The sequence below is a fragment of the Oncorhynchus mykiss genome, chromosome 8, assembly GCF_013265735.2.
Source record: "Oncorhynchus mykiss isolate Arlee chromosome 8, USDA_OmykA_1.1, whole genome shotgun sequence".
NCBI classification, from domain to species: Eukaryota; Metazoa; Chordata; class Actinopteri; order Salmoniformes; family Salmonidae; genus Oncorhynchus; species Oncorhynchus mykiss.
Window position 1 is genome coordinate 61,047,290 of NC_048572.1, and position 13,257 is coordinate 61,060,546.

General features: G+C 40.4%; 1 protein-coding gene across 4 annotated transcripts in view; it reads left to right on the plus strand.

Annotated features, from left to right (window-relative positions):
- The first annotated feature begins 6,968 nt into the window (after positions 1 to 6,968).
- LOC110530270 (solute carrier organic anion transporter family member 5A1) overlaps positions 6,969 to 13,257 on the plus strand; it is a 35,407-nt gene continuing 29,118 nt past the window's right edge. Inside the window, exons 1-2 of one of the 4 annotated variants that reach the window (XM_036985872.1) lie at positions 6,969 to 7,118; positions 7,702 to 9,113. In XM_036985872.1, coding sequence (XP_036841767.1) covers positions 8,123 to 9,113 — 991 coding nt within the window. In that variant the 5' untranslated portion in view covers positions 6,969 to 7,118; positions 7,702 to 8,122. Of the gene's footprint in view, positions 7,284 to 7,701; positions 9,114 to 13,257 lie in introns of all 4 variants that reach the window. The other 3 variants (XM_021613192.2, XM_036985873.1, XM_021613191.2) reach the window with 3 other exon arrangements.

A 13,257-nucleotide genomic window follows, 5' to 3' on the forward strand; every position in this document is an offset into this window, starting at 1 on the left:
ATGGACAAACACACATGTAGCTAGGACGATAAACTGAAATTATCAACACCAACCATACCGACCACTTATCGCAGGCATTTTGCCTATACTAAAGAAATGTGAAGTTTGAAATGAAATACAGTACCAGTTAAAAGTTTGGACACACCTACTCATTTCAGGGTTTTTGTTTATTTTTACTGTTTTCTACATTGTAAGATAATAGTGAAGACATCAAAACTATGAAATAACACATGGAATCATGTAGTAACCAAAAAAGTGTTAAACAAATCAAAATATATTGGAAATTTGAGATTCTTCAAAGTTGCCACCCTCTGCCTTGATGACAGCTTTGCACACTCTTTGCATTCTCTCAACCAGCTTCACCTGGAATGCTTTTCCAACAGTCTTGATGGAGTTCCCACACCTGCATGGCACTTGTTGGCTGCTTTTCCTTCACTCTGTGGTCCAACTCATCTCAAACCATTTAAATTGGGTTGAGGTCGGGTGATTGTGGTGGCCAGGTCATCTGATGCAGCACTCCATCACTCTCCTTATTGGTTAAATAGCCCTTATACAGCCTGGAGATGTGTTGGGTCATTGTCTTGTTGAAAAACAAATGATAGTCCCACTTAGCGCAAACCAGATGGGATAGCGTATCGCTGCAGAATGCTGTGGTAGCAATGCTGGTTAAGTGTAACTTGAATTCTAAATAAATCAGACAGTGTCACCAGCAATACACCATCACACCACCTCCTCCATGCTTCACGGTGGGAACCACACATGCGAAGATCACCTACTCTACGTCTCACAAAGACACAGTGGTTGGAACCAAAAATCTAAAATTTGGACTCATCAGACCAAAGGACAGATTCCACCAGTCTAATGTTCATTGGTTGCGTTTCTTTGCTCAAGCAAGTCTCTTCTTATTATTGGTGTCCTTTAGTAGGGGTTTCTTTGCAGCAATTCTACCATGAAGGCATGATTCACGCAGTCTCCTCTGAACAGTTGATGTTGAGATGTGTCAGTTACTTGAACTCTGAAGAATTTATGTGGGCTGCGATTTCTGAGGCTGGTAACTCTAATGAAGTTGTCCTCTGCAGCTTTCCTGTTTCAGTTTCATCATAGCGCTTGATGGTTTTTGCTACTGCATTTGAAGAAACTTTCAAAGTTCTTAAAATGTTCTGTGTTGACTGACCTTCATGTCTTAAAGTAATGACGGACTGTCATTTCTTTGCTTATTTGAGCTGTTCTTGCCATAATATGGACTTGGTCTTTTACCACATAGGGGAGGTATACAGAAGATAACCCTATCTTGTCACAACACAACTGATTGGCTCAAACGCATTAAGAAGGAAAGAAATTCCTGTTAATTGAAATGCATTCCAGGTGACTACCTCCATAAAGCTGGTTTAGAGAATGCCAAGAGTGTGCAAAGCTGTCATCAAGGCAAAGGGTGGTTACTTTGAAGAATCTCAAATAAATAAAATATTTAGATTTGTTTAACACTTTATGGTTACTACATGATTCCATATGTGTTATTTCATAGTTTTGACATCTTCACTATTATTCTACAATGTAGAAAATAGTAAAAATAAAGAATAACCCTTGAATGAGTAGGTGTGTCCAAACCTTTTGCCTGGTGCTGTAGGTTTGCTAATATGGGTTAATGCTAATGTGACAATTGTAGGCTACAACCATAGTAGTAGTAGTTTAAAGGATAATAAATTAACTGTGGTAAACTTATCGTTCTATTTATCATTATCGCATCAAGTCAGGCAATTTGTCGCAATATGGATTTTTGTCCATATCGTCCAGCTCACACTCTGACACACTTGCATACACACACATGCACACAAAGAAAATGGATACAGACAAATACACGTATACACACATGCATACAACGGACCCATACTCACAGAATATAGACTCAAAACTGATCCTGTCAGGAGGCATCTGGTCAGATGAATGTATTAATTAAGGGACAGAACCCAGACTATAGCTCCCCTCAGAAAATACACTCTTTACTACTCTCTCTCCGGGTCTTTTTTTTAAATAACATTTTCTTTGTGCGTTTGTGCTGTATACACATGCACGGGTGTGAGACAAGTGGTATATTATAAATGGCTCGAAGAGCATAAACTATACAATTGTGTTTGATTTTGAATGGTTATATTGTAAGCCTAACTAAAGTAGTCTCTTGAAAGGTTTATAAAATAAATGTTTTACAGGTATTTATAGTTTTTAAACTTTAGAAACATTATTTGTATGACACTATAAGAGGGAGGAAATGGTTAAGTGACTTAACAAGTATCCCTTAAAATGTTACCTTATTGTGTCTAATTGAATTCCATATTTTAAGTCCTGTAGTTTTAGATGAAATGTTAAAGTGAATCCCCCTGCTGCGATATGTATGAAGGTGAATGTTCATAGGTTGTGTATATATTGCAGTATAAATTAATGAAATAAGATGTCTGTTTTCTCTCCAGCCTGGTGTTACAAAAAACAACCACTGAAATGTGACTACAGTCATATCGTTTGAGTTGATGAACTCACTTTTTTCAGGGTTTCAACTTATTGCGTAAGGATTTTTCCTTGCACTTCACCTCAACCTCACAATGAAAGGAATGGACAGGCCTGCCAACAGGCATAACTGAATTCTTTAGGGTGGTCTTTGTCTGTTGATTGGGGGTAATGTCTATAGATCACCTGGAAGGTACAAAACAAGTTCTGCTTCAGTCGTGTAAAATGGACAGGCAATATGCATTTTTCACACCATATTCCTGTACTACTCCAGTTTAGTTATAGTCTGTAAGCACATAGCAAATCTCACAGAATTTATAATTTAGCAATTATTTTATATATAATTTTGCTTTTTTTTTTAGAAGAATGTGAAAATTCCAAATAGTCTGCAAATGCTGAAATGAAGTTGGCCTCACATAATCAAGTGTTTGTGAAAATGTGTGTCCAGAAAATATCTTTTTTGTAGGTTTGCACTGGTTATTATGATATCTCTTTGACGCTGCAAAGGATATTTCTTATTTTTGTGATGGCCAATTTCTCCCAATTCATTCAACATTTTCCTAAACCAGGCATTTTTTAAGAGTTGAGCAAATTTTGAAGATTAGGATGCTCTTGATGCAAATTAAGTCACAAAAAAAGGAAAGAAAAACAATTGTCATAGAATGGATGTACTGCTCTCGTTGCAAATCCAAAGATTTTATTATACAACCTTTAAAATAAACGTAAGCCATGAAGTGTTACTGTGTTAACAGCCTTTTGTAAGGTATGCATCTTGGCAATCACGACGACAAGTTTTAAGGAAAAAGTGTGCATACAAATATTAAATTCACTCACAAGGGTTGGTTGAATTGAATTACTTTTTCTTCTCTGATTCTGACTGATCGATACTTTTTTTTGAAAAAATGTTCTTAATTTATAGTTTGCTATTTGATCAATTGGTAAATATTACATGCAAGTACCTTAACATGCTAAAGACCTAGCATAATGCCTTAGACCTGTTTTTCTGTATTGTGTATTACTGTGAAGTTGACAGTTGTATCATATATGTATAGTGAGATGACAATACTGAAGTGTGCATCGTCACTCAATGGCCATGTCTGAAATGGCACCCTATATAGGATGCCATTTCAGATGCAACCATTGTACTTGTGCTATGGTTAGACTACTACACCCCTGGCTTATTTGGTTGGTTTTCACAGTAGATTTTTTTTTCTTTTCCCCCACATTTTATTTGTGATCAGTTGTGGGTTGTATTATTTGTACAGTTGTTTCATATTGACTGTCTTTTAAGGTGAGTATGTAAACAACAAAATGGTAAATCAAAGCAATATTGTAAAACAAGAGTTTTCGTGTAGAAAGCTCATTGTTACGGTTCAGAAATGTATTTTTGCAGGTGTGATGTTGATATTAAATAGCACTATGTTCACCTGCATCGATGTTCATCCACTGTGGGCATTTTATGCAAAATTAATTTACACCTTATGCAAGCTGTTGACTAATATTGCTTTTGCCAATGCTGCTTGCTAATTTATGATTTATGGCATTGTAAATAAATTATTTTTATTATGTTGATTGAAGTGTAATTACTGATTTGACTTGGTCTACAATTTTTGTCTCTATCCCATAAGGTTGACAGAATATTATTATTATTCAGTTTCCAGACTAATTACTCTGTAATGTAATCAGTTAGCCACACTTTTTAGTAACAACTGTTACCCTGTTGTAATACATGTATCTGTGTACCTTTTGACTTTTTTCCCACATTTTGTTGTTACAGCCTGAACTTAAAATGGATTAAAATATTGTCACAGGCCTACGAACAATAATACCCCATAATGTCAAAGTGGAGTTGTGTTTTTAGACGTTTTTACAGAGTAAAAATGAAAAGCTGAAATGTGTCGAGTGGAAGTATTCAGCCCCTTTAGTTGTCAAACCTAAATAAGTTCAGGAGGGAAAATGTGCTTGACAAGTCACAGAAGTTGCATGGACTCACTGTGTGCAAAAAGAGTGTTTTAACATGATTTTCGAATTACTACATCTCTACCCACACATACAGTGGGGCAAAAAAGTATTTAGTCAGCCACCAATTGTGCAAGTTATCCGACTTAAAAAGATGAGAGGCCTGTAATTTTCATCATAGGTACACTTCAACTATGACAGACAAAATGAGAAGAAAAAAAATCCAGAAAATCACATTGTAGGATTTTTAATTAATTTATTTGCAAATTATGGTGGAAAATAAGTATTTCGTCACCTACAAACAAGCAAGATTTCTGGCTCTCACAGACCTGTAACTTCTTCTTTAAGAGGCTCCTCTGTCCTCCACTCGTTACCTGTATTAATGGCACCTGTTTGAACTTGTTATCAGTATAGAAGACACCACAACCTCAAACAGTTACACTCCAAACTCCACTATGGCCAAGACCAAAGAGTTGTCAAAGGACACCAGAAACAAAATTGTAGACCTGCACCAGGCTGGGGAGACTGAATCTGCAATAGGTAAGCAGCTTAGTTTGAAGAAGTCAACTGTGGGAGCAATTATTAGGAAATGGAAAACATACAAGACCACTGATAATCTCTCTCGATCTGGGGCTCCACGCAAGATCTCACCCCGTGGGGTCAAAATGATCACAGGAACGGTGAGCAAAAATCCCAGAACCACACGGGGGGACCTAGTGAATGACCTGCAGAGAGCTGGGACCAAAGTAACAAAGCCTACCATCAGCAAGGGCATTGAAGATGAAACGTAGCTGGGTCTTTCAGCATGACAATGATCCCAAACACACCGTCCGGGCAACGAAGGAGGGGCTTCGTAAGAAGCATGTCAAGGTCCTGGAGTGGCCTAGCCAGTCTCCAGATCTCAACCCCATAAACAATCTTTGGGGGGAATTGAAAGTCCGTGTTGCCCAGCAACAGCCCCAAAACAACACTGCTCTAGAGGAGATCTGCATGGAGGAATGGGCCAAAATACCAGCAACAGTGTGTGAAAACCTTGTGAAGACTTAAAGAAAACGTTTGACCTCTGTCATTGCCAACAAAGGGTATATAACAAAGTATTGAGATAAACTTTTGTTATTGACCAAATATTTTCCACCATAATTTGCAAATAAATTCATTAAAAATCCTACAATGTGATTTTCTGGATTTTTTTCTTCTCATTTTGTCTGTCATAGTTGAAGTGTACCTATGAAAATTACAGGCCTCTCTCATCTTTTTAAGTGGGAGAACTTGCACAATTGGTGGCTGACTAAATAATTTTTTGCCCCACTGTAGTTATCTGTAAGGTTCCTCATTCGAGCAGTGAATTTCAACCACAAAGGCCAGGTATATTTTCTACCTATTGGTATATATTTTTTAAATTACAACAACAAAAAAGCAGACATTGAATATTCCTTTGAGCATGGTGGAGCAAGTTATTAATTACACTTTGGATGGTGTATCAATACATCCAGTCACTACAAAGATAGAGGCGTCCTTCCTAACTCAGTTACTGAAGAGGAAGGAAACCGCTCACGGATTTCACCATGAAGCCAATGGTAACTTTAAAAACAGAATTTAATGGCTGTGATAGGACAAAACTGAGGATGGGTCAACAACATTGTAGTTACATCACAATACTAACCTAAATGACAGAGTGAAAAGGAAGCCTGTACAGAACAAAACTATTCCAAAACGTGCATCATGTTTGCAATAAGGCCATCGGCAGACCATGAACAGCTGCATGGTCAAACTGCAAAAAATGTGGCAACGAAATGCACTTGAATGCCTGAAAACAATGTATTATGTTTGCGACAAATCCAACAACCTATCACTGAGTACCACTTCATATTTTCAAACATGGTGGTGGCTACATCGTGTTTAGGGTATGCTTGTCATTTTACTATCAAATAGTCAAAATAATGATAAACCCTGTGATGAGTAGGTGTCCAAACTTGACGTACTGTAATTACTAATACATTTGGAAAAATGTCTAAAAACATTTTTCACTTTGTCATTATGTGTAGATGGGTGAGAGGAACAATATCTATTTAATCCATTTTGAATTCAGGCTGTAACAACAAAATGTGGAATAATTCAAGGGGTATGAATACATTCTGATCACCTGGTTGGGCCGTCCTGTGTTCTTCCCCTTATCAGCAGAGGGCATAATTGTCCAGCAGATAACATTTTATTTTACAGAACACACAGAAAATACATACCATCCAATAAAGCTGAAAAAATGCGACTATATCAGTATTTTAAAAAAATAGTATGAAGTGAAGTATAATTTTTCCGTATGCAAAGAAAGTCATAGACACGCATGATTGAATTTAAGATAATATATCACAGGCATTGCATTTGCCAGACGCAGAAGCAAACTGCGACTGGCAACTGATCACAAGTCGCTATTGACCATTAACAGCTGCATGGTCAAGTACTGGGCTTTGTACAATAAGCTGATTCTAGATCTGTTTTTAGGGGCAACTTCACCCCCAAGCATTAGCATCACTTCATATGGCCACAGATAGAACAATTAGTTATACAAATATTTAATATGGCCACACGACACTTCCGCCCCAGTAAAATCGAACCAGTGAGGGGCCTCGGAAGCTACAGAGGCTAGTACTACCCGGGTCGTGGTAAACAACTTCATTCTCTTCAGTGAGTGAGAGTCAGAATGTAAAGCTAAAGACAGGGATGACGAGATCTTTGTCTGGTGCAATTTGATAACGGCCGTCAAATGGGTTTTAAATGGGACCTTTAAAGGAAGAATCAAGGGCCCTGCTATTACTTACAATCGTCAGGTTTGTTAGCGATTGTATTTTAATTAACAGCTATTATTAGCTAGCTACAAGCCTGCCACCAGCAGCCGCTCGCCAGAGCTAGCCGCAGTGTTTACTAGGCGACTGTAGATAACGTTAGCTAGCTACTTATTTATGGCTATTTTTTTATGTAGGGCTGTATTGAAAACTGGTCGACGTCGGTAAATGCTAGATGGCCATTCAACGGTGTTTTTAGTAGCATGTCAGTTTTTTTTTATTGTTGTTGAATGTCAAGACTGGTTTCAGTTGTTCGTTTTCATGTCTAACGTTAACAATTAGCTGCCTAGCTACTCAAAACATACAGATTATGTTACGACAATGACAGCTAACCTTAGGTGGTACTGGGGAGGTGAAAACACTCGATATGTCTGAAATGTATTACTTTCTTCTTTTTGTAAAGGGGATTCCAGGGGGACCATGTCAACTCTGCCGTGTCATCGACCCAATACAATTTTCTTTCTATTTGACTCAAAACACCAACATCCTCTACCGACTCAGTTAACGCTAGTGATGGTGAGCATCTGCAGCGGCTAAAGGCATGGCAGACAATCTACGACACCAGAGGCCTCGAGCTCCAGAATCAGATGCTGGCAGAGCACAAGGGTTCGCGAGATAAACATAGAGGCAGTGCAAAGATAAGCCAACGCAAAAGCCATTATCCCTTATTTTCTCACTTTTATTGGGCCTTGCTTGCAGCCCGAAGCTGTTTTTTACTGGATGAAGTGTGTATATTATAGTGTAAGTGGTGTCAGCTATTGAACGCAGTGACTGCACTTTTAAACTTACTCTTGTGAATTCAGCCAGCTCATCAACAAAACACAATGGCATCTGATGACCACAAGGAGACAGAGAATGACCTGTCAGAACCCCTTCAAGCGGATGATGAGTTATTGAGTCAGTATGAGGAGGAGGACCCTGCTAGCACTAACTTCAAATCCAAAAGTTTACCTGCTCTGAATGACTCAGGCCAGCAAAGCAAGTCCTTGTTGGCCAAGTCTATGCAGCAGCAGGTGTCAATAACGGAGGAAAAGTGTGCTGAATTAATCCAACTCCCACAGAGGATCAACCTGAACCAACCTCTACCTGAATCCTCCACTAGGACTAATGTTAACTATTCCCCTTCCAGTTCTAGTGTGGTGGGGTTGAGTAGTTCATTTAACACGGAGACACAGGTGAGCAAGCCCAGGAGTAAAAACCCAACGAGGCAAGGCTTCCTCACCTCGAGGTTACCCCTGATGCATTTACCCACTAGGAAATACATTAATGCAATTCTCGAAGACTCTCGCTGTTTTTTATTTTGCATGTGCTACCTGACATTCATCCAGTCACTGATGGTGTCTGGCTACCTTAGCAGTGTCATCACCACCATAGAGAAGAGGTACAGCCTCCGGAGCTCTGAGTCCGGCCTGCTCGTCAGCTGCTTTGACATAGGCAGTCTGCTGGTGGTGGTCTTCATCAGTTACTTCGGAGGCCGAGGGCAGAGGCCCAGGTGGTTGGCCGTGGGTGCGGTGTTCATAGCCGTCGGAGCAGCACTCTTCTCCTTGCCTCACTTCATCTCCCCTCCGTACCAAATCCTGGAGGTGAACTCGTCCCGGGGCAACGAGGGCCTGTGTATGAACAACAACGGCAGTGGCAAGGACTTCCTGGATGTGTCTTGTCCCAGAGACCAGGAGGGTAATGAGCACAACCTGTACGTGGCCCTGTTCATCATTGCACAGATACTGGTAGGCATGGGGTCGACGCCCATCTACACCCTGGGACCCACCTACCTGGACGACAACGTCAAGAAGGAGAATGCCTCTCTTTATCTAGGTAAGACATGAGTGTGTGTGTGAGATGGGGTGTGAAAGGTCCAAAAGACTACACAACGCACCGGAAATAAACTAGGAGATAAAGGAGGAAGGCAACTCGGCTAGCCACCTCTGTGCCAGATTTACTGACTAGGTCTACTGTTTGGGTTCAGATAGAATGTCTCCTACTGTCTTTCCACCTGCCTCTGCCTATACACAAGGCCTTACAATACATTATGACATTAGCTACTTAATTCAGTTATTCAATCAATCCTTGTCCCTAGATCTTTTCTCTCCAGTGGTCTGAAACAAGGTAAACCTAATTAAGGCCTAAACACTGAAAATAAAGAATAGTTATGATACAGGCTTGTATTCTGTGGTCGCCCATGTGGCTGCCTGGTGCCTGCCTCCGGTACACTCAGAGAAAATAAACTCCACAAAATAATTAGCTCCCGTTTGTGTCCCAAATGGCACCGTGCTCCCTATATAGTGCACCTCTTTTGACTAGAACCCTCTAAAGAAAGCCTTTGACACAGCCCAAAGTCAGTCCCCTTTCTTCTCCTAGACCCAGTCTAACGGTGTTCTCGTGGAAGGCCGGTTCACAAAGGACTGAGCAGCTTTGATCATGCGGTCACTTGGTGCCAGCTGTACAATGGCTGGATACACACTGGCCAAGATGTGACAGAACTTGGCCCATCATTTCCTGTCTGGCTAGCTGGAACACGAAGGCTGTGAAGGAGGACAGACTCGGGTCAAAAGTAGTGCACTAAATAGGGAATAAGGTGCCATTTGGGACGTAGACTAGAGTGGACAACACTAATGGTCTTTGACAGATCTCTATTCAGTCTGATAGAGCCACAGACCACAGACAGACAGTTACTCTGAGGACAGGACATAACTCTTAGGTAGTGGAGCAAATGTTTATTCGTTGTATGTTATTCACTGAGTTCCAGGAAGAGGGATTTATAGGCTTTGGAAACCAGAGAATGAACCTATAGTTAGTCCAAAAAAAGGCTAGATAACCAGATGTTCTTTTACATATTAAGAGGGTTCTTACAGTAGCTTTTAATCTAAGATTATACATACTACTGTGTATATAATCTCAAAACAGTGTGAGATTTTATTGGTACTAGGTTTATTAGGTCAGGTTGTCATGAGTGTGCCCATGATTGACCAACACAATACAACATCATTATTTTCTTGGACTCCATAGGCGAGCGAGTAAACTCCAACTGGAAAATAAAATTAATGACATACGATTTAAGATTATCCTACCAACGGGACATTAAAAACTCTAATATCTTGTGTTTCACCGAGACGTGGCTGAACGATGATACGGATAATATAGAGCTGCTGGGATTTTCCATGCACCGGCAGAGCAGAGAAGCTGTGAGGGTGTGTGTCCATTTGTCAAAAACAGCTGGTGCGCGATGTCTAATATTAAAGAAGTCTCAAGGTATTGCTCGCCTGAGGTAGAGTACCTTATGATAAGCTGTAGACCACACTATCTGCCAAGAGTTCTCATCTATATAATTCATAGGCTTCGATTTACCACCACAGAACAAAGCTGGCACTAAGACCATGCTCAACCAGCTCTATAAGGCCATAACCAAAGGAGAAAATGCACACCCAGAAGCGGTGTTCCTGTGGCCGGGGACTTTAATGCAGACAAACTTAAATACGTTTTACCAAATTTTTACCAGCATGTCACATGTGCAACCAGATGGAAAAAAAAAACCTAGACCACCTTTACTCAACACACAGAGATGCATACAATGCTCTCGCCTGCCTTCCATTTGGCTAATCTGACCATAACTCTATCCTCCTGATTCCTGATTACAAGCAAAGACTAAAGCTGGAAGTACCAGTGACTCGCTCAATACGGAAGTGGTCAGATGACGCGGATGCTACACTACAGGACTGTTTTGCTAGCATAGACTGGAATATGTTTCAGGATTCCTCCAATGGCATTGAGGAGTACACCACCTCAGTCATCGCCTTCATCAATAAGTGCATTGACGACGTCGTCCCCACAGTGACCGTACGTACACATCCCAACCAGAAGCCATGAATTACAGGCAACATGCGCATCGAGCCAGAGGCTAGAGCTGCCGCTTTCAAGGAGCGAGAGACTAATCCGGACGCTTAATTCTTGCGACTATCAAACCCGGATCCGGGAGCGTAATCATAGCCTCAAATAATTAGCATAACGCAGCGGACATAAATCTTCCTACAAAATCTTCCTATTCATGAAAATCACAAATGAAATATATTGAGACACAGCTTAGCCTTTTGTTAATCACACTGTCATCTCAGATTTTCAAAATATGCTTTACAGTCAACGCTAGACAAGCATTTGTGTAAGTTTATCATGGCATAATGCTATGCTAGGCTCTGCTGGCAGCAGGCAACATTTTCACAAAAATAAGAAAAGCAATCAAATTATATCATTTACCTTTGAAGAACTTCGGATGTTTTCACTCGAGACTCCCAGTTAGAAAGCAAATGTTCCTTTTTTCAAAAAATATAATTTTTGTAGGCGAAATAGCTCCTGTTTGTTCGTCACGTTTGGCTGAGAAATCGACCGGAAAATGCGGTCACTACAACACCAAACTTTTTTCCAAATTAGCTCCATAATATCGACAGAAACATGGCAAACGTTGTTTAGAATCAATCCTCAAGATGTTTTTCACATAACAATTCGATAATATATCCGTCGAGACAATTGGTTTCTCATAAGAAGCGGTTGGAAAAATGGCTACTTGTGTACTTTACGCAAGATTTTCTGCTGGAGCCATTATGTGACCACTTGCTAAATGTGGTCCCTTACGGCTATTCTTCAACATAAATGCGCAAAAAAGATGTCACAATGCTGTAGACACCTTGGGGAATACTTTGAAAAAGGAAGCTCATTCGTAGCTCATTCACAGCCATATAAGGAGTCATTGGCATGAGGCGGTTTCAAAAAATGCGGCACTTCCTGATTGGATTTTTATCTGGGTTTCGCCTGTAACATCAGTTCTGTTGCACTCTCAGACAATATCTTTGCAGTTTTGGAAACGTCAGTGTTTTCTATCCAAAGCTGTCAATTATATGCATAGTCGAGCATCTTTTCGTGACAAAATATCTTGTTTAAAACGGGAACGTTTTTTATCCAAAAATGAAAATACTGCCCCCTAGTTACAAAAGGTTAAAAGAAATCCCGCTACGCCCTCAGACGAACAACCAAACCAGCAAAGCGTCAATATATGATTAAGATTGAATCCTACTACATCGGCTCTGACGCTCGTCGGATGTGGCAGGGCTTGAAAACTATTACGGACTACAAAGGGAAACTCAGACGCGAGCTGCCCAGTGATGCAAGCCTACCAGACGAACTAAATGCCTTTTTATGTTCGCTTCGAGGCAAGCAACACTGAAGCATGCACAAGAGCACCAGCTGTTCCGGATGACTGTGATAATGCTCTCGATAGCCGATGTGAACAAAACCTTTTAAACAGGTCAACATTCACAAAGCCGCTGGGCAAGACGGATTACCAGGACGTGTACTCAAAGCATGCGCCGACCAACTGTCAAGTGTCTTCAATGACATCTGTAATACCTACATGTTTCAAGCAGACCACCATAGTCCCTGTGTCCAAGGAAGTGAAGGTAACCTACCTAAATGATTACCGCCCAGTAGCACTCATGTCGGTAGCCATGAAGTGCTTTGAAAAGCTGGTCATGGCTCACATCAACAGCATCCTCCCAAACACTCTAAACCCACTCCAATTCGCGTACTGCCCCAACAGATCCATAGATGAAGTAATGTATACAGGGGGTACCGGTACCTGCTATATACAGGGGGTACCGGTACTGAGTCAGTGTGTAGGGGTACAGGTTAGTTGAGGTAATTTTTACATGTGGTAGGCGTGAAGTGACCAGGCATAGATAATAAACAGCGAGAAGCAGCAGTGTACAAAAACAGCTGGTGCTCCCGTGCATGCTTCAGTGTTGCTTGCCTTATACATGACATTTTTTTTATTTTTTTAAATATGTTTTAAACTGAAATATCTTTAGTCAATAGGTATTAAACTCCTTTCTTATGGCAAGCCTAAATACGTACAGGAGTGAAGATTTCCTTAACAAGTCACATAATAAGTTGCATAGACTCACTCTGTGTGCAA